Here is a 19,677-nt window from a genome sequence, read left to right as displayed (position 1 = left end):
ATTAATATATATTATTAATATATATTTGGCACTGTCAGCAGTCTTAAATTTCAGCATGAAGTGGTGTCTAAACAAATATGAGATAAAATCTAAGTGCTGTAATGCCGTCTGAAGCGCACACAAAACACACAGGTTTAAGAAGGTGACAAGACGAGAAGACTGGAGACAACAAGACTACATTTTTGAGAGGTCTGAGCAACATGTCAACAATAATTGTTAAATATCCTGAATGTTACTTCCACCAGCATAGATGTGTAGCCTCCTTCCTTTAACTTGTATTTGCACTCGTGACCCCATGTTACTGAGTTAAGAGTCTAAAAGTGAAAAGATGATTCTGCAAAGCTCATGACAATTTGAATGGTCTTAACCCTAGAACCTAGAAAAACTAACGCTGTGATTTTCACACACAAGTGAATTTAAGTGTATGGGTAGGTAAATGTATGTTAGTGTAGACAAGCCTCAATGTTTAAGTGCCTATAGACAAGACTTGTAAAGTAAAAAGTAAAATGTATTGGGTATTTTCATATTAAGGTGTGTGTTAGTTTTGAGTAGGCTGTATGTAAAGATACTGTAAAATACTGCACCACAAATTCCTTGAAAGCACAATATAGAATACATTTATACCAACACAGCTGAATGTTTGCACGTCATTGCACTCAGAGTGACAATGTCTGGAATGACAGTAATCACAGACAGTGTTGCATCACATTTATGTAAAATACATAATGAAATAGGTGTGGTTTTTAACACTACCACTCAATCGTTTGGGGTCACTTGGGGAATTGTCTTTTTTTTTTTCTATGACAGCACATTTTCAGTTGTGCTTATCATGTAATTGTTTTTAATTATCAGTTAGCTTTTAAACCAGATGCAGCATGTCACTGAAACACAGGACTAATGCTTGCTGATATTGGACCTCTGTATGCTTATGTAGATTATTAATAAAAAAAAACCAAAAACAATTCTTTCCAACGACATTAACATGGTCTGCGCTGTATTTCTGTATTTCAGTTTCATACCTGGGTTTGACATTCTAAAACTTGTGTTTCTTTCAAAAACTATTTTTAAGTGACCCCAGCACTTTTGAACAGTAGGGTATATCTTTTGGATGTTTTGTAGCAGCCTCTGTAAATCTATTTATTTTATTAATTTTTTTACTTTTCTTGTCACTGCATGGTTTTATTCTCCATTTCTAAAGCTTCTGTAGTTTATATTAGTCCTTAAGTCTTTTTTATACATGTATGTTTTATAAGTTAATTTACTTTTTCAGTTCATATGTTGAGTGCTCCTTATTTAATTAACTTTGTGCAGAGATTAGTGGCATCCTAACAACAGATTAAAATATAGTTAAATGAGATTGTGTTTTATAAGAATTCCACTGTATGTCTTACACTATAAGCTTAATATCAATCTGTGCTTTTAAATAAATTTATTTATTTAAATATTTTTCTATATAGACAAATTATATATTAATTGCTACACACTGCGCATGCGTAGTGGGTGCAGCTCACCTTTTCCCAGTGTGAAATCGTTAATAGCAGGGAGGGGATCAGCTAGGGGTGACGCTCTGACGAAATAACTTTAATAGTCACTACCTGTGTCCATGGTTTGTGTTTTAATTGTAATTATGTTCCCGTCTTCTAGCAGAGTAAAACTGAACCGAGTGGCGTTAAAAGACGCAGTTAGACTAAAACCGATTCATCGGCGGAGACAAGTATCGGAGCCGCCGACTAACGAAGACAGAAAGCAAGACTTGTCTGAAGTAGTGTCAGTGAGAGACGAGCCCGTGCAGAGTTTTTTAAAAGAACAAATGAACCCAGAAAAAGTCACAATACACACAACCTGTAACACGCCAGAAGGAGAGCCGGGGAGCTGCGTAGGTAGAGCAAAGAGGAAAAGGTCTGATCAGTCCTGCAAAGACTTCCATCAAGAGGGGCCGTACACTAGAGGCAAGTATCACCAGAGCAAAGCCGACACTAGGTCCGAGCTCAAACTGGACCCGCTCAGAAAGCTGTGCGACCTCAGAGTCAGATTCAGATTCACTTGGTGCTTCTGCACCGAGTCACAAACGTGTTGTTGTTGAAACGGACACAGGTCCAGCTCCAGGTGAAACCAGGCTCAGAGCCGCCAAAATGTCTTGTACAGTGGGCTTCGGTAGTGACGGAGCCCCGGCTACACACACCGCCACAGAGAGCCAGAAAGTGTCCGAGGGTAAGTCTGCAGGCAGAGGACGCACATTCACACGACGGGGGTTTTACAGTAAAGTCCTCGCTACCCGGTTTACTGATAGCGACAGGGACAGAAGTAAAAAAAAAAAAAAAAAGGACGGAGTAAAGAGAAGGCCAGGTCCCCTAGGTGCGATCCTCAACCTGCCGCTGCAGAAACACAGGAGCACCGGACTGTCAAGTAAACCGGCACTTTAGCTGTACTAACCGCTCAACGCTGATTAGCTAATTTACACTTACTGGTATTTGACAGTTTTTTTTTTTTTACTTAAATTGATGATTTTCTGGTAGGTCAAAGTTTTAAGCTACTTGTTTAACTTATCTAATGGCTAATTTTGTCGGATGGTGTCGGATGCTAAGCTAACAGCGCGGCTAATTCCCGTGTTTACTGACATGTGTTAGGTAACTACCCTTGTTTTATTTTAACCGTTAACGTCAGCATGCATGTAAAGTTCAAAACTTAATGCTGTGTCAGTGACAGTGCTAGATAGCAGTTAATATTTGCATTTGATTTGATATACATTATTAATTTTAAAAGATGCTAAAGCTGCTAGCAATTAGGTAACTCCCTTCCGGTCAACTCATATGAACTTCCATCTTCCGCCGAGATCTCCTGCAGATAACTTGGACTTTCAGAGGCCTCTGTTTAGACAGTTGGTCATGTAACTAATGCAAAAATGTTTCCACTTGATGATGTGATCTTCTCCAGATACTCACTTCTCATTCAAACCCTTCATATTGTGATGGATCGAATAGTGTAATGGTATTGGGTATATAGTAATATAACTCGTCTTTGGAATATCCCTTGTGTGGGACCTGGATGATAAATAATCAAAAGGTTTACACACAGATATACACTTACAAACTTTTGTTTTTACTTGCAGACAGTACACATGCACACTCAAGCTCTACTGGATTTGCTGGTTCAAGAGGGTCTTTGAGAACAGACGTCGGAGCCTCCTGCTATAGTCAGTCTGGTGACTGTAAATACATCTCATTACATAAGAATACGCTGGGTAAACTGAGACAAAATATCAGTAGCCGAGGCCCAGAACAGTCTGTGCTTGACTATAAGCTCAAAACAGAAACCCCAGTCACTAAGGCTTATAATAGGAACGTCTTATGGATTGACCAGTACCCAGAGGTGACACTCTGTGATGTGGCTCAATATTATGATGTATGCTGTCACAATTGTAGCTTTGTGTTGCCAAATGCTCTTGAGACCAAAGATGTGCGTTGCTTTAAACAGGACATGAGAGCTGGATTTCGGTTTTGGCCCAGCTGTTTAGGGCATGACAAACGCAAAAGAGAGGAATGTGCTCTGGTCTCAAATGGTGAGTTAATGCCTAGGGTTCAGTCTGAGGAGCGCAGCTCTCAGAGTCTCAGTAAACCTCAGAGGCAGATGAAAGAACATCCAAATGCAGAGACTTTTTGCTGTCGTACCATATGTAATTTCCTCAAGGACTGGACAACTGAAGCCTCTGCAACTTCTTCTGCTTCTTTCTTGGTGGGTAACTGTACAATCAAGGAGGAGTACAGGACTAGTGTGTGCGACAGGGATGGTAAGGAGGAGCCTGGTCCAGGAGCTGAGATTCACACAGATAAAAGAATAAGACTTGGGGGTACTATCACCGGGAGTTTGCCTACCCAAAATTCAGAAAGCATTAATTACAACAAGACTGCAGAAACTGGCTTAATAGACAAAGAGCAAATGTATAATTGCAGGCAGTTATATGTAAAGCTTAAGTCTGGTAGCTGCAGCAGTTTTGGCTCAGCAATGAGAGAAGATTGTGTTAACAAGCAACCTTGTGGCCACTCAGATGAACCCAGACGAACTGATGCAGCACAAATGGTATCAGAGATGCTCAGTGAGGGAAACGAGCAGGGCACAGACGAACCAGAGTCGTTCACCTGCCAGCGAGTGAGACCCTATTTCAGAAAAATTAAGTTTTCTTGTGCACGCACATACATGCCATGGCCATTCTCTAACAGCAGCTACAGCCTTACAGCAAATGCTACCACCACAGCCTGTCCAGCAGATAGCTCCCCAGTAAATCGGTCAAGTACACTGAACAATCAAACCAATGCAGCTACAAAACTCTCTTCAAACACAACCAACCAGGCTTTTGAACAAAGTGAAGAGAAACAAAAAGAAAATGGAGAAAGCTTTTTGAATAAAGGAAACGGGAAAAGAGATGATCATATGTTTTCATGTTCTCCCGACTCTACAAAGTCTGAAGAATCACAGCCCAGTAGACTCTCAGATATGGCTGTCCTTTGCACATCGAGACAATGTGGAAGCGAACCACATTCTGCAAAAGTCTCAGCCTCATTTATACCACTTAACGAACCAGAAACTAGCTGCTCCATGTCTACCCCTTCCCCATCGTCACTTGGCTTGAGTGGCTGGGAAAATGCTACTATTCTGTCTCCCACGTTATCTCCCTTCACACATAGTGGTTCGAGCAGCCTCTCAACCACATCGGCGTCTCTCCTGCCACCGTGGTTTCCACCATGTGAATCGTCCCTCATTCTCCCTCAAGACGAGAAAGAGACTCACCCACCAAAATTGGATCTGTATTATAATACAAGACCCATTAACCATGAGCAGAACATTCCCACAGACCGCTGTGTAGAAGCCAACTCAGATGCGTTTTTGCTTTTGCCACTGCTCTCTCCTGTCCCATCCCCAAAACACTCATGGACAAACTCCATTCCCCAGAGTCAAGACTGTTCAGAGGAAGACGAGGTGAACAAAGACCTCACCAAACATGACATGTTGCCTGAACATAACATGACACAAATCAGTAGTGAGAGTTTTCAAAGCTGTGAGGAGTATGGATACTGTAATGAAGAATTGGATGGAATGTCATCTGAATATAAAACTCTGTCTACCCTGAGCAGTGTTGGAGACATGAGTGAGAGTAATGAAGAGGAAAGCCAGGAGGAAACCTATTATGAAGATGATGTGGAACATGGTAACTGCAGTTCTGACCAAGTTCCCATAAATTCTAAAGTTAAGACAACTCCTACCTCAGGTGGTCTGACAGAACCCTGCTCTCCGCCCAGCAGTGATAAAGATGATGGAGGAGTTTTCAGTGATGAAGGACAGACATGTTTTGCTAAAGAAGAGGGATTGAATCAATCTGAAACAACTTACCATGAGAAGGATACAGCTGAAACAGCTAGTGATACTCGGCCAAGTGTTTTGGATGAGTTCACAGCTTATGAACATGATATCCTGCTTGTTGATGTGATCCAGGATGACCCAGAGCTGTTTGAAAACTTGCCTGAGCAAGGTCTGCTGAGACTAGGCCCTACAAGGGTCAGTGAGATCCCTAAACCTTCTGGAGTGCTGAAAACACTGTCATCAAAGGTAGATGGAGCTTCTAAGGAGTCTGAGCGAAGGTAAGGTTTCATATTTACTAATATGAGAGAAATCATGTTTATTATCAGTGAAACTAACTAACAGTGTTTGTGTTTCAGATTGACACCAGTTAATGTGGATTTTCACTGGAGCAGTCGTGATGTCACAGGTATGGCCAACCAAAGTCCCATATGTATTTCAGATTTTGCAACATAATGTGTGTCACCAACCGTATAAATTACCTTTTATTTACATAAATAGATGAAGTAAGCATAATTTACCTCCTATTTGTCCTTTTAAACATCTGCACTGAAATTGGGTATATATATATATGTGTATATATGTGTGTGTGTGTGTGTGTAAATATATACACACATATATAAATATGGTTTGTTTTATACAGAAATGATTCTGTAATTTTATTGTGTGTGTGTGTGTGTTTTCCAGAGGAGAGAGACAGCAGACCATGGAGACCTCAGTGCAGCAAAACACCAAACACACGTCTTGCGACAGACAAACAAACCAGAAACTTGGTAATGTGTGTCATATACTGCACAAGAACTGCACTTCCCAGGACAGTTTCTCAACATGTTATTGCAATGCTCTGGACTTTTAGCAGCAACTTCCTTGCAGTTGCTTAGAACCAAGCCATTAAAAGGGTTTCTTATTTTTAAATTCTCGCTGTACCTTCCAGAGCGTCCATTCCCACTGGCCGCGGGCCACTTAAAAATCTGAAAATCCCATAGGGCCCAACCAATTTTAAATCTTCACTCTAATCAAAATACAAGACTAAGTAAGTTTTTTATTCAAAGTATTCAACCCAAATATGAAGAAAATAATGGGCAAAATATATTAACATTAAATCTGGCCAACATCTGTTTATCCTTGGATAAATATCTGGACGCTGTATGGTAATTGCACTCACTCACAAGCAACATCAGATCTGTGTATTCAGTGTAAGCATGCATTCACAAATGCACCAGGTGCATCTGTGTGAAGATCAGCTATAAAGAAGTATCTCAAGATAACTCCACATTGCTGTCCTGCCCCATGGAACCAAGCACTGTGTAGGCATTTTCATTCTGGGGGAAAAAATGGGTTGTAAATCCAGTTGTGCTATTCACTGAATATGGAGAATTCTCCTTTTTTCTTTTGTATATTGATCTTGACTTTCTCATTAATCAGCCGTTAAATTTACATTGCCAGCTTTCTCTTTGCCATGTAGCCGCTGCTCCTTGTTATGTCTTCTCACCACTAATCCCTCATGCCTTCATCTTAGATTCCCCCTCACTGAGCTGTATAACATATGTTCCGGTGCTGTGTTGAAGCTTGCTACCCATTCGTGCTCAAAGTGTAGGTTAAGGCCAGTGTGACCCACTGGGACACACATAGGTAATGAGGAATATGACAGACTCTAACCACCCATGATCATTTTTTGATATCAATATTGTACTGTACATACAGAGTGAGTACACAATGTATACTAACCTTTAAAAATGAAGGAAAGTAAGGAGTCTACACCTATTTATGTGACATATGCCTTTTTTGTAATTTAGTACTACAGTAATATTGGATTTTCTTTATTAAGAATAGAGGTATTGTCTGAAGTAATGCCCTAATCTTGAACAAACAAGTATGCTGTATAATCTTTAATCTGTTTTTGAACAGAGTCAGCTAGATGCCAACAACAATTATGTAAGCAGTGGCATGGAAAGGTAACTGTTTTCACGTCACATGATGAAATATTTTTTGTATCCAGTTAATCTGTCAGTATTCTGATAATCATTGTGTCAATATCCTGTGAATAGGAGCCAGCCCATTCCAACTGTGAACTCTTCACATAACATTCCTCCTCCTCCGTTTACGACTGTAAAAAATGGTGAGAAGAAAAAAAATTGGTGTTGGTTTGGTTGTACTGTGTCTCGTTGGCGCAGGTAACTTCTCATTCCGTCATTGAATTGTCAACATAAATATCGTTGTCCTGAGTAAGTGAACCAAAGAAATGAGCTGTCCTTTTGCTCTCTACACAGGGCCGAGGATCACAAGTCTAGCAAACGTGACAGAGTTTAGGAGGCAGAAGTCTAATTCTGTAAGTTTTCCATTAACTAACAAACTGTCTCCACACAAAACGCTTCATTCATAGGCCTTTATAGCCTCAGTAGAGACTGTATTTCCAGATATATCAAGGAATCACATACTTACATACATACCGTTCACATACTGTACATGTACTCCCCAAACTAGAAGCTTAGGAAACAAATTGAAAATTTAGTAAATTGGCCTTTTAATTGAAAAAAATATATATAGAAATGTTATTAAAGTTTGAGCATCAAATCAAATAATTTTATATATGTTATATTTGTACATAATATATATACATGTGGCCTACTGGTGTCTTATCTGTATCTTTAAATCTGTAAAAAAGCAGCATAAATACAGGACAAGAGGCCAGAATCTTGTTATGTGATAGGTCCACTTCAGTAATGCACCACCTTCTCTGCTCCTCAGTATTGCAGGCAGTACTTTAGTGAATCACTATCCTGTGGGTTCAAGATGTGTCGATTTCAGCATGTGCCAGCGGATGGAGATGAGAAGGTATGCACAGTGTAAACATTTCTTTTTGGTGCCTAATTTGAGAATTGTAGAATCATGTATCTTTTCCCCTATCTTTCAGTTTTGTGTTGAAACTGTGATGCGTTTCGCCAAAAATCCAATGTGCCTCCAGAAAGCAGGTAACTTTTCAGTTAAGTGGCCAGTGGCTTTAATCTGATTGGCTAACTTATTGCTCCTAATTAATGAGTTGTGTGACTGCTCACTGTCCATGTTTGCTTTTTTTAAACAGTCTGCTCTACCTCTCGCTTCCAGGAGCTGTGTTTAGAGGCTACTACCAGAACAACCCACCAGGAGTGTATTTCTCGGTGCCTGTGCTCCTGTCGCTCCTGTGGGCTCTGCTCAAAGCTACCATGGTCCCTGATGTCTTCTCAGTCCTCAATGTCAGCTTGGCCCACAAGATAGTGGTTAGTGTGGTTGTGATCAATCTCATAATAAAATAAAGTTGTTCTGCTGTGTTCCTTGTAGGTATTTACAGATCAGAGAACTTCTGTTCTATTTTTGTACTGTTATGTTTCACGGTCCCATCAACAACCTGGTGATTAAGATTGTTATCAGCTGTTAGATTCAGGAGTAAGAGTGAACGTGAGCTTATAAAAGATGGTTATTAGATCAGACAAGGAGCCGCTTGTTGGGGACACAATCCTATAGACCCTTCCTTTGTGAAAGATGTTTCGTGTTTGTTTGAGTTCCGTTCCTTTAGTAAATAAATGAACTGAAAGAAAACCAGTGCTTGAGCTGACCCGAGGCCAAGGCACATGCAGAGAATGACCAGGCTAGAGCCTCTCAAGCACTCTTACCGAGAGCGACGTACAAAGGAATGAAGCCGGAGGATAGATGTCTGTGGCCGAGAACAGCCGGGAGTAATTAACGAATGGCTAAAGTTTGGGGTCTAATTCGAGTGCTAAAGACATGTACGGCATCATGTATATTTCCCATGGATCAACTGCCCATTTAAAGAAGTAATCATAATATCAATAGTACAGTGGTGACTGTGACATAAAGTCATTTTTGTAAGCGGTGCTTCTCTGTGGGCATTGTAAATTACTTTTAAACTTAATCCTCTTCTTCTATTGCCAGCCCAGCCACGAGTTCCTGCTGGCCCTCTTCAACTTTGTGAGAGAGAAAGGTCTTATCGGCTTCGTACCTGAGCTCATGCAGCTCATGTTCAAGGTATCTCAGAGTTACAGCGCACTTTACTTACAAAAAGATAGTGAGATCTGTTTTCTGTAAATAGTGTATGTATGTACAGTATGTGGAAGGTATCATAGTGGATGTGTGCTGACAGATGGCCAGTGCAGGCTTGGTGCTGAGTTTGGACTGCTTCGACTGTGTAAAAAATACTCCTGAGTTCCAGCACACAATCCATCCAACCTCACCTGTGCCAGTGTAAGTTGAACCTTTTCTCCTTGCATATCAAAATACAGAGACAGATTACTTGTACTTGTTACTCACGGACAATACTTGTATTTTATTTTAGTTTTGAAATGTTGTGGTACAGACTAATAGTAGAATGAGATATTTTATTATAAAAGGTTGTCCTGCAGTGCACCATTGCCAGAATACCTCAACTTGGCCTACTCCATTGTGGAACTAGAGGTTAGTTTTTCTTCTCAGTAGAATACCTTTGTTGACTTAATCATAAATAATGATGAAAACTGAAATGGTTTTATGATCAGCATGTCATTGTATTCAGGCCTGCCTTTCTATTTTCTGTCAGCTTTGTACCAAACAAGAGGACTGGAGGCGGATGGGAGGGGTTTTCAGGTCCATCTGCAAATTCAGCAAACACCCCAACCAAGTGGAACAAATCAGCGGTCGCATTGCCATAGCACTCCTGTCTGACAGCAAAGACAAGCTGTCTCTGCCCTTTGCTGCCTTTGCTGACACAGGTAAAGTTAAGTTATTTTAGAATGACACTAAATTTGTTTGTCCAAAACAGTACATAATGACTCTGATAATTGGATTATTTTCATTGTTTAGTTTGTCAAAGTGACAGTGAGGACGACCTGATCAGGAGTTTTTTAGGCAGAATCGGAGTTTCTCTCATGGTGAGATACCACAAAACGCATCAGTGGGCCAAGGCAAGTGGATCCTTATGTGTATTTCCAATGCCTATCACCTGCATGTAAAGTTCGTGATCGTGATATTCCAGTGCTAGTGTAGCTTTGTTCTTTTAACATTTAGTCTAACATGATTTTTAGAAGTTGTAAATCTTACACAAATAAAATTTCTTTCTCCTTGTTGTTTTATAATACACACACACACATATATATGTGAGACGTCTTTTGTGTGTCTACAAATATAGGGTCGGAGGGTGGTGGAAGTACTTTCCATGTCAAAAGTTAGCTACTCCACACTGAAGGGTTTGTTTGGGAATGAGGATGGAGCTTCACGCTGCTGCCTCGTCACTGTGGCTGCTGAGCTCTTCCTCTTGAGTGGCAGTGTGGAGGGAGCTTTAAACACACTCCGAGGTAAAAGCTCTGACACCGACTGGCTTAACAGACCTCATAATATATTAAAATGTGAACAGGGAGTGTTTGTTTGTCCAATTTGTAACGCAGAAAACAACTGGTTCCTGAGTTCGTGCACGTGGCCATGTGAGCCTGCTGATTTGGAGAGAAGGACTTCTGTCTTGATGCGTCTGGCTGAGAAAGCATCTCACCGAGACACACTGGAGGTTCTGTGTAATCTCCCTGGAATTAAGGAGCCGAACAGTGAGAAAACACATTTATAAAAAGATGTTTCAATGTGAAAGCAAAGGAAGGAGTTCTTATCATTGTCAGGATCCCAATATTATCACATTAAGTGATCATGATTTACATAGTTTTAAGATTCAAATAGTTGTACCTTTTTAAAATTATGTATGAGTAATACCGATCTAGTGATATCAAATTTAATGGTACAGACGGTCACATAGGACATTTTTCTGCAATAATTATTTTTACTTTTTAATTCTTTAAGTACATTTTCATGAATTCCATACTTATTTTCATATTTTAAATGCAGGATTTACACATTTACACAGGTGTAACACAATGGTAGGCTTTTATTTAGACTTGACTTTAGAATGTGAATGCTTCCACCACCAGTGGTGCTAAAGCCCCTATGTTTTCCTTCATTAAGTGTGCTTTGTAATTAATAATAATTGTGAAATTGTGATATTTTTCTGTGGACGGTATTCATACCATGAAAATCTCATACGTTGATATGTAATTGTGTTTTTTTTTTTCACCAGACATGATAGACGTCTCCAGGTACAGTCCTATGTTTAACTCTCATCTACAAGCATGTGTGGACAGACAGATCCTTCCCGTGGCCTCAGACACCGTAGACTTCATGCTCTCAAAAAACCTGGACGTTGACCACAGAGTGCTGCAGGTGCTTTTACAAAAACTAGGAAAGCAAAACCTCTGGCTCCGTGCACGGGAAGTCTTCAGACGTGAGTAATAATTATCAGGTTTTCTTTGCTTCTCCACTTCCACAAATATGGATCATGAACACAATTAAAGAAAAACTGAAAGTATCTATCAACTGGATTGCAGCTCCCTCTGCTGGAGTTGTTGTGTATCTAAAACAGCTGATCAACAACCAGTGTTTACAGAAACACTAGAAATATATATGTTTGATAAGAAAAATGAATGATTTTAATAGATGTTTGAATGGAAAAAAATTCTTACATGAATGTTTATATTAGACTCTTTGAGTGTGGGGTACTACAAGGATGTGTCTGCTCCCGTTGGTTTTATGTCACTGATCGTCCCCTGTCATCTGGGAGAGGTGGAGCTTGCTCTCACCTTTGAGATGTTCATCACTGTCAACGCAACATTCATTCTCCAGTTGCCGGAGAGCAGCACTTCATCCCTCAACATCACTCTCAAAAGGTAACGTGTCTGTGTGTCTGACTGAACACAGGTTTCATTATGTAATCTGCATGAACGCGACGATCCTATTTCCTCCTTCAGGACTCAAAGCTGCGAGAGTGAGTACCTCTCTGCTGGCAGCCGCCTCCTCTCTGCAGCGTGCATCCCTCAACCCAAACTAACTGTTCGCTACACAGCAGTGAATGCCTCACAGGACCAAGTGTTCACTCTGGATCTTTCCTCGGCTCGACGATGGCTCCGCCACAATCATTTGTGGGCCAATGAGGTGTGGATGTAGTGGACCTAATGTACGTTGTCTCTGACTGTACTTTCCACTTCCAAAAACATCGATTGTTTCTGGGAAAACGACCAATAAAATCAGGATAATGATGAACATGTGTATTTCAGTTGGCTGTGCTTTTATAACGTGTTTCAGTTTAGCCTGTGACTAAGAAGCAGGAAATCAAAAGTTTACCTAAGACTGACACCAGAACTTTACACTTTCTTTGCTATAATGCTAATAACTCTGTTTTGTTGAAATACGTTTAAGGTTTCTTTATTAATTCCTTGTTTTCCTGAGTTATTTTGCCTGATTTGTGTAAGGTACAGTTTGGGGGTAGAAAAAAAAAAGTGAGTACCTGATTGAATGGAGTCTGGCATAATTTTGTAGGGTTGCTGTTACTGGCATTAGGCCCTAATTTCCAACTTGTAAATACCATCTGACTGTAAATATGTATATATTTATGAGGGGGTTTAGTCTGACAGTATTATGTTACTGTTATTGCTGATTGTTAAGACCTTAATTCAATTCCTCATCATTTGCTCAATAGCTGTGATTTAGATTTTTTTGAACTGTATTTTTATAAAAATGTTCTGCTCCGAAATGTTTGTCTCTGTAGCATTTCTTCACAAATAGAAAACTAAATTTTCTGTATAATGTAGTTATTACTGGCATTTTTGGTAAAACCCAGTGCCATTGTTTTGTTTAGTGGCTCTTGGCATTCATAGCAGTTTCCTCGAGTCTGGCAAGACAGGTCGCTGCAAAATTGTGGTAGTGAGCTCAGTTTCCCAACAGACCTATTAACACTAATAACAGCTGTTTTTTCATATTAAAAAGAGCAATATGTCTGAACTGAAAGAGCTAATTAGAGCATTTAACTGCTTATAACTTCCTTGTGCTTTTTTCAGTGATTTTATTTTTTTTTAAACAAGCATTACAGGTCTGAAGGTGTTTGAGAGCTTATTCACCACTAGGGGGAGGCACTGGACTGTGAAACGAATAGTAAAACTCAAGTCTATTAGAGAAATGCCATGGAGAAACATACATGCTGGCTAGTGGAATTAAAAATAAATAGATATCTGCATGGATAACTGCAATTTTAATCTGCAATTTAACCCTGGACCTCTGCAAAACTTGGCGCGTGTGCTTGCATGTCCTTTCAATCTATGACAAAGTCCTGAGAGGAGGAGGAGGAGGAGGAGAGCTCCAGGGGAAGTAAAATGAAAACATGCCTGGTAGACATTCATGTGGTGTGGATACATAAATCTCTACTGAGATGTTATTTCATGTTAACATTGTCAAGAGGCCCATACCATTCAGACAGACGATATGCTGTAAATAATGGAAAATGACCGTACTGGGCAAACAAGCTACAATGTGGGTGTAATCCATGGACAGAGATAATCATAACACCACAGTTTGAGTGACTCATACAGGGAATTATCAGTTGTGTGTGTGTGTGTGTGTGTTGGTTGGACTGTTCCTTCCTGAGAAATGTTACTCACTTTGACATATCATCATAACCTCCGGTGTGTGTGCCATTCATCCTTTTTATCCAGCTTTGCTTCCTTTGATCACCTTGCAACGTTGTTGAAAATCTACTCACCATTTCCCGTTTGTTTTTCCCTTTTTGGTCTGAGCTATTATTATTGTTTCCCCTGACTTTTACACAAGTGGAATGACATTTGTGACCTTTGTCAAATTAAGTGGTCAATATCATCTCTGCAAGTGAATCCTGTGAGGAGGTGGTTTTTGGAAGGGTAATGAAACAGGACTGTATGACTGTATTAGCCTTAGGGAGAGCAGCTCTTAATGGTCAAACAGGTTGTGACTGACCCGAGCCAGTTCACATTTGCATACATTTAATTTGCTTCAGCTTATTGGTGAAGAAAAGAGCTGAAACAGCAAGCTGAAAAATTATCTAACAGTATCTAACATCAAGCAAGATGGTTAGAGACTTGTACTTTACTTGAGTATTTTCATTATAGGTTACTTTATCATTTTAATCCATTTATCGGACACTTATAGTTACCACTTACTTTTAAAATAAAGTTTTAAATGCAACTTTTATGATGACCTGTAGAATAAGATGTACTCCTTTATTTTTAAACACAGTAGTGTGTAATAGTCAAACAATTAGGTATAAATATCATATTATACAGAATAAACAAGTAGTAGTTTTTATTAAAAAGTCACCTCAGATAATTTGATTAATGTCTTGTTCAAAAATAAATCTGTTGTACTTTGGGTAATAAGTAGATGCTGTTATTTGGGCTGAAACTACAACATTTATAAATTTAAACAGCTTTACAGTATTGATAGAGGAGTGCAGAAGAGTGGTTCAATATCTTTCCATAATATGTATTTCCAAAACTTTGACCAGGTCTTTTTTGTTTGTTTTAAATGTATAAATAATGTATCCCAGTTCATTAGATCCAATGCATTACATAGCAAACTACATACATAAATCACATATTAGTCAATATGCACACCACACTACCCGCTTCAGTCATATTTGAGCATGTCAAAGTTACATAAAGGTGAGAATTTACAATTAGCAATTGGGATATTTTTATAAAAAATGTATTAAATGTATGTACTGTATATTGGGGGGGGGGGGGGGGGGGGTCCCCCTGACTCGCATCAGCACTTGCAGGGCACGCACGCGCACATGAGCACGCGCCCTCCAGCCAAGGGCGGAAGTGGCTTCTTGTTGTTTTTTTTTCTTTCTTCCCTCCTCAGTCGAGTCAGAGCAGCTCGAGGAGCTGTACCCCGAGCAGCACGCGCCCCCGCGACAGCGCACACCTACCGTTCCTGTTCACTTCGCTCGAGCCTGCACAGCGGGGCCAGGTTTCAGCCCTTCACGGTCGGCGGACGGACAGGGTTCGGACGGCTGTAGGTCACCGTTTGCACAAATCCTGCGCATTCCTCCGTGCGGAGAGCCGCGGAGGGAGCCCGAGCTACAGGCTGAGCAGGGGAGGGGGGGAAAAGGAGCGCTGGAGGCGGCCTCTGTGGATCCCACGCGCGGAGGCTCGTCGCAGACGTCCCGTGAGAGGCTTAGCCTTCACATGAGGCTCCGAGCGCTTGTTCGTGATGCCCTGACCGCCCGGCGCGCACCGTGTTAGCGGGGCTTTGATGAATCATTTACGGTGCTTCGGTCCGAGGCTCGCGCCGCGACCATCAACCGACCTTTGGCTGCGCCCGACGCCGCCTGAACGGGCTCCGATGGTGGACTAGACAGGAAAAACCAGCACGACGACAAGGACCCGAATCGCAGAGCAGAGGATAAAAGACGGCCAGAAAACCCTCGGTACTCCTCCTGGGGGCTGTTTAGTAGCGCGGAGCTCTGGAGTCATGCTGCCGAGTCGGTGGGAGAGGAAAGACGGAGCCCCCAGTACTTCGACGCCGATCCAGTGTCACTCCGGTTTCGGCTTTATTTTATGAGCATTAACGAAGCACCGTCGGGATATTTGTGTCCACAGGAGAGTGCATTTGTCATCTTGTTGGCCGTGTTTGAAAGAATAACCTGGATTCCTCCTCTTCAGAAAACGCCTTACGTAACTGAATCGATCCTACGAGCCTAAGTATTTTTCTTTTTGTTACCTCAGAAGTTTGGAAGAACTGACTACCTCCTTGTTTTGCATCACGTTAGATTTATACAGTACAGAGAAGAAATATTTAAGCTCACTAAAACCCTTTTCACTGTTGAACTGACCTCAACACCTACTGAATCTACCTCAAGTTCCACGTTATTTTCCAGATGACACAACGGACCGATGTGTCCCCAAATTAATACGTCAGCCTCGTCGCAGCGCGCCTTGTGAACTGATCCTGTGTTACGGTAACGCTGCAGATGGCTTCATTTCCGGACTCGGACCTGCAGACGTGCCCGCTCTGCAAGGAGCTGTGCGGCTCCTCTGCTCCTATCTCCTCGAGCTCTTCTACATCCTCATCTTCCTCACATACCTCGTCCTCCTCCAGCCAGACCACCAGGAGGCTCCACGTCCTGCCCTGCCTCCACGCCTTCTGCAGGCACTGCCTTGAGGGCCAGCGCAGTCCCGGGGACCCGCTGAAGCTGCGGTGCCCTACATGCGACCAAAAGGTGTCCATCTCCGAGGCCGGGGTGGACTCCCTGCCTTCCTCCAACTTCCTTTTCAACAACTTGCTGGATGTGGTGGTGAGCTCTGAGGAGCAGATCCATCACAAGAACGGCCACCACCACCACAGAGGCTTAGTTGGAGGCTCCTCAGGCTTCCATCACTCCCATGGAGGCCTGCTGCAGCCACATCACCTGGGAGAGCCTCAGTGCAGCTCCTGTGATGAGGAGAACCCGGCCACCTCCCACTGCCTCGACTGCCAGGAGTATCTGTGTGATAACTGTGTGCGGGCACACCAGCGGGTACGTCTGACCAAAGACCACTTCATCGAGCGCCTCGGAGAGAACCTCCGCCTGGGCAATGCCAACAGCAACCCTGGCCAGTCAGGGGTGTCGGTGTGCCTCGCCCAGTCCTTGCAGAACAACTTTGCCCTGCTCTCCCTGTTCCAGGATCGCATGAGCTTCTGCCAACACCATGACAATGAGGTGAGCAAAGATAAAACTAGACCAAAGCCTCAGCCACTACCCTTGTAATAATGTAGGCCATATTAATAACCTTTTAGACACGAATGGTAAACATTCTGGCACTGAAACCTATCATACTGGTCCTGTGGTATTAGTAGTGTAGTAGTATTATAGTACACACTCGCACATTCACGCACACTCCTGTAGTGTAATAGCATTATGTGTATAGTATGGAACCATACTGGGAGCCATATGGCCTTAGGTTCAAAGGAAGCCGAGTGGCTCTTCACCTAGTTCCCTGGAGACAAACAGGCACGTGTGCTGAGCTGGATTTACGCACACATCGCCCTGCGTGCATGCACACACTTATGGGCATAGACACATGCAGAGTCTGGTTAATCTATACCACACCATCCATTGAGGGCAGAAAGAGGCCCCTGTTGTAACTGCACATGTTTCTATGACTGTTACGAGTCCTATCTGTGGACATACAATGGAAATCAAGCTTTTTTCTGATAATGGGAAAGACAAGTAGGAACTGGGGCCTAGGGTTCTTTTTTTCTACACCATGTGACCTGGGTGAAATAAACTATAAAGGCCTGTGAAAAAGGAAATCGGCTCTTTCTTGCTTTAGTCATATGTCCAGGAAGAATAACAAATAGCAGAAGCAGGGGGTCTTGGAATGTCAATTTGGTACCACTTATGGTTTTTGTTGAGGAGCTAAAGGAAGTTCTCCCTGCTTCTTTACCACAAGAGCATTAATAAAAAACATGTTTTTAAGTAGTTTATAATAAAGGTGTAGCAAAATGAACACATCAATCTATTAGGTTCCAGTAGTACATGCACTCATTACTGGCTGTCCAACAAACTGGCGATGCAGCAGGGTGCCATTCGCTGTTAACTGAACCTTGGAAAACATGCTGCTGATGCCCATTGCCATGTAAAGACTCATGTCGCCAGTGATGCAACGTGGGGACATTTTAAAAGATTCAGCTTAATGAGAATGTCTTCTGATGCACAATCTGATGTCATCAGTTGTAACGTGAAACAGAAGCAAAGCGTCTACTCATCTTGATTACTTATAGAATTTCAAACAATGGAGGGGGAAGCTCACCACCCATCAGTGGCTTCTTTTTGTGTTACTTTGCCTTGCGTATATTCTTACCTAAAAGAAATGTCTCTCTAGCATGGCGAGTGGCTAGAAACTTCACAGGGTAACCTACTGTAAGTAGGCACCACTAAGGGTCGGAACATGCTACAAATGCTGTGTGTGGCAAGCTGTGCTGGGTTTAGCCCACTTTTATGTTCTTCCGGTCTAAATGTATTGGTCATCTTAGTATTGGTGTGTTTTAGAAGATGGCAGAAGAGGGAAGTAGTTGGGTTGGGGTTCCCTTTAAACTAGTGAGCCAAGGAGCTGCGGGAAGTCAGCACAGCAGCAAACCACAGTGTTTCGAATTTCAGGAAGCACGCGCTATGTCTGTGGACTGGCTGCAATTATGTAATTACCCAGGTTTGCACAGCCTGCAAGCAGGCAACTAGCTTGAGGATGGCTACAAGCTTGAGGCATCAGATCATCTCAAATGTTGCTTCTGTGCATGTTCCACAGAGGATACGGAGCAAAGTGTTTGAAAAAGAAGCGGGATGGTTTACAATGGTGGAGGGTAACGTGAGTGCAAGCGCAACTAAAACCTCTGTAGTAGTGTTCTGTAAAATTACAAATTCAAACAACATGAACCAATAAAGTCCAACCTTTTTGTTATTTTTTTTTTTCCATCAAGTCCATGGTTATTTAGGGGGCACTGAAATGTGCTGAACCTGCACTAAACTAAAAAGCTGTGATGTCAATAAATGACTGATTCTGTCTGTAGAACATTAATTAAGTGCAAAGTCACAAAGGCCCAGTTCAGATTTCCAATTTAGTTTTTTTCCTGACCCCTAGAACCTCCCAAATCCCTCTAACCCCCCAGCCTTACACCCCCCATCCACTGCCAGTAAATGGGCTGGTTCAGTTTTCCAGTAAGGGCTTTATTTCCCAGTCACTCACTGTGTTTCAGCCCTGGGGGAGGGAATGACACAGGAGAAGGCTAGTCTTTCTTTACCTATGAGCTCTGAGTAAGCAGTCATTGTCCATCACCCACCTCCACATCAATCATATGGTAAAGTCAGCATATACCCAGAGTTTCTGTTTGTAAAGTTGTTCCTGTTTGCATTCTTAATCTCTATTTACTTTTTTTTTGTTCACGTAATTCCTAGTTTGTTTATACGGTGCAAATTTACTAAACACACAAGTTCCCATTTCTTTGTGTGTGTTTAGATACTGGTGTCTGTCAGTTTATTTAGAAGCATGTAATTTCCTGAGGTTTGAGTGTACATTGGGTGTTGACAGTCGTGTTCTTTCAACCTCATTGTTTATATGGTTTGTCAATGGTAAGATAAGGCATTGTTACTATTTTGAATGCTATTGTCCAGCAAGTGCCAGCGTGATATTTCTGTCATTCACTTTTATGGGTTGTGGGAGGTGGTTACTGTGAGGGACCTTGGCTAAAAGAGATTTAATGCCAACAGCAAGCATTTATTTTAGTGTCATTGCAGTCAAAAATTGAGGTTTAGCTGTAGCACAAAATATATATTATTTATATATTTTTAACTACTGACTAGTTCTTTCAATTTCTCACAGAGCCAGCTTATACATGTGAGGATGTGTGCAGTCAACTGCAGCCTTTGTTGCATATTCAAGTATTTACAGAAGACAGAGACATTTTTTTTGTCAA

At 41.6% G+C, this 19,677-nt stretch overlaps 2 protein-coding genes across 4 annotated transcripts in view; both read left to right on the top strand.

Moving 5' to 3' along the window:
- Window positions 1-1,512: 1,512 nt before the first annotated feature.
- topaz1 (testis and ovary specific PAZ domain containing 1) lies at window positions 1,513-12,857 on the top strand. 3 transcript variants are annotated; one of them, XM_026346980.1, is made up of 20 exons: window positions 1,513-1,949; window positions 3,110-5,633; window positions 5,712-5,761; window positions 6,040-6,125; window positions 7,261-7,307; window positions 7,401-7,471; window positions 7,623-7,681; window positions 8,101-8,187; window positions 8,267-8,324; window positions 8,458-8,609; window positions 9,283-9,375; window positions 9,491-9,591; window positions 9,750-9,801; window positions 9,923-10,094; window positions 10,186-10,286; window positions 10,511-10,676; window positions 10,767-10,919; window positions 11,441-11,644; window positions 11,900-12,086; window positions 12,168-12,857. In XM_026346980.1, the coding sequence occupies exons 1-20, from the start codon at window positions 1,604-1,606 to the stop codon at window positions 12,361-12,363; spliced, it is 4,905 nt and encodes a 1,634-aa protein (XP_026202765.1). In that variant the 5' UTR covers window positions 1,513-1,603; the 3' UTR covers window positions 12,364-12,857. The 3 variants fall into 3 exon arrangements, with proteins under 3 accessions (XP_026202765.1, XP_026202763.1, XP_026202766.1); XM_026346978.1 differs by having other exon boundaries at window positions 9,738-9,801; XM_026346981.1 differs by lacking the exon at window positions 1,513-1,949 and adding an exon at window positions 2,119-2,211 and having other exon boundaries at window positions 9,738-9,801.
- A 2,247-nt stretch (window positions 12,858-15,104) lies between these two features.
- Window positions 15,105-19,677, top strand: part of trim71 (tripartite motif containing 71, E3 ubiquitin protein ligase) — a 28,981-nt gene continuing 24,408 nt past the window's right edge. Inside the window, 1 exon segment of the mRNA XM_026348699.1 lies at window positions 15,105-16,927. Coding sequence (XP_026204484.1) covers window positions 16,199-16,927 — 729 coding nt within the window. The 5' untranslated portion in view covers window positions 15,105-16,198.

This window comes from Anabas testudineus, chromosome 11 (assembly GCF_900324465.2).
Source record: "Anabas testudineus chromosome 11, fAnaTes1.2, whole genome shotgun sequence".
In the NCBI taxonomy this organism is placed as follows: domain Eukaryota; kingdom Metazoa; phylum Chordata; class Actinopteri; order Anabantiformes; family Anabantidae; genus Anabas; species Anabas testudineus.
Note: the sequence above shows the minus strand (reverse complement) of the source record. Positions and strands in the feature narration are given on the sequence as shown.

Coding starts and splice junctions, on each gene's coding strand:
- topaz1 (XM_026346978.1), top strand. CDS start 1,604: ATGGTTTGTGTTTTAATTGTAATTATGTTCCCGTCTTCTAGCAGAGTA. Junction 10,920..11,440: donor TGGAATTAAGGAGCCGAACA/GTGAGAAAACAC, acceptor TTTTTTCACCAG/ACATGATAGACGTCTCCAGG. Junction 11,645..11,899: donor TGCACGGGAAGTCTTCAGAC/GTGAGTAATAAT, acceptor TGTTTATATTAG/ACTCTTTGAGTGTGGGGTAC.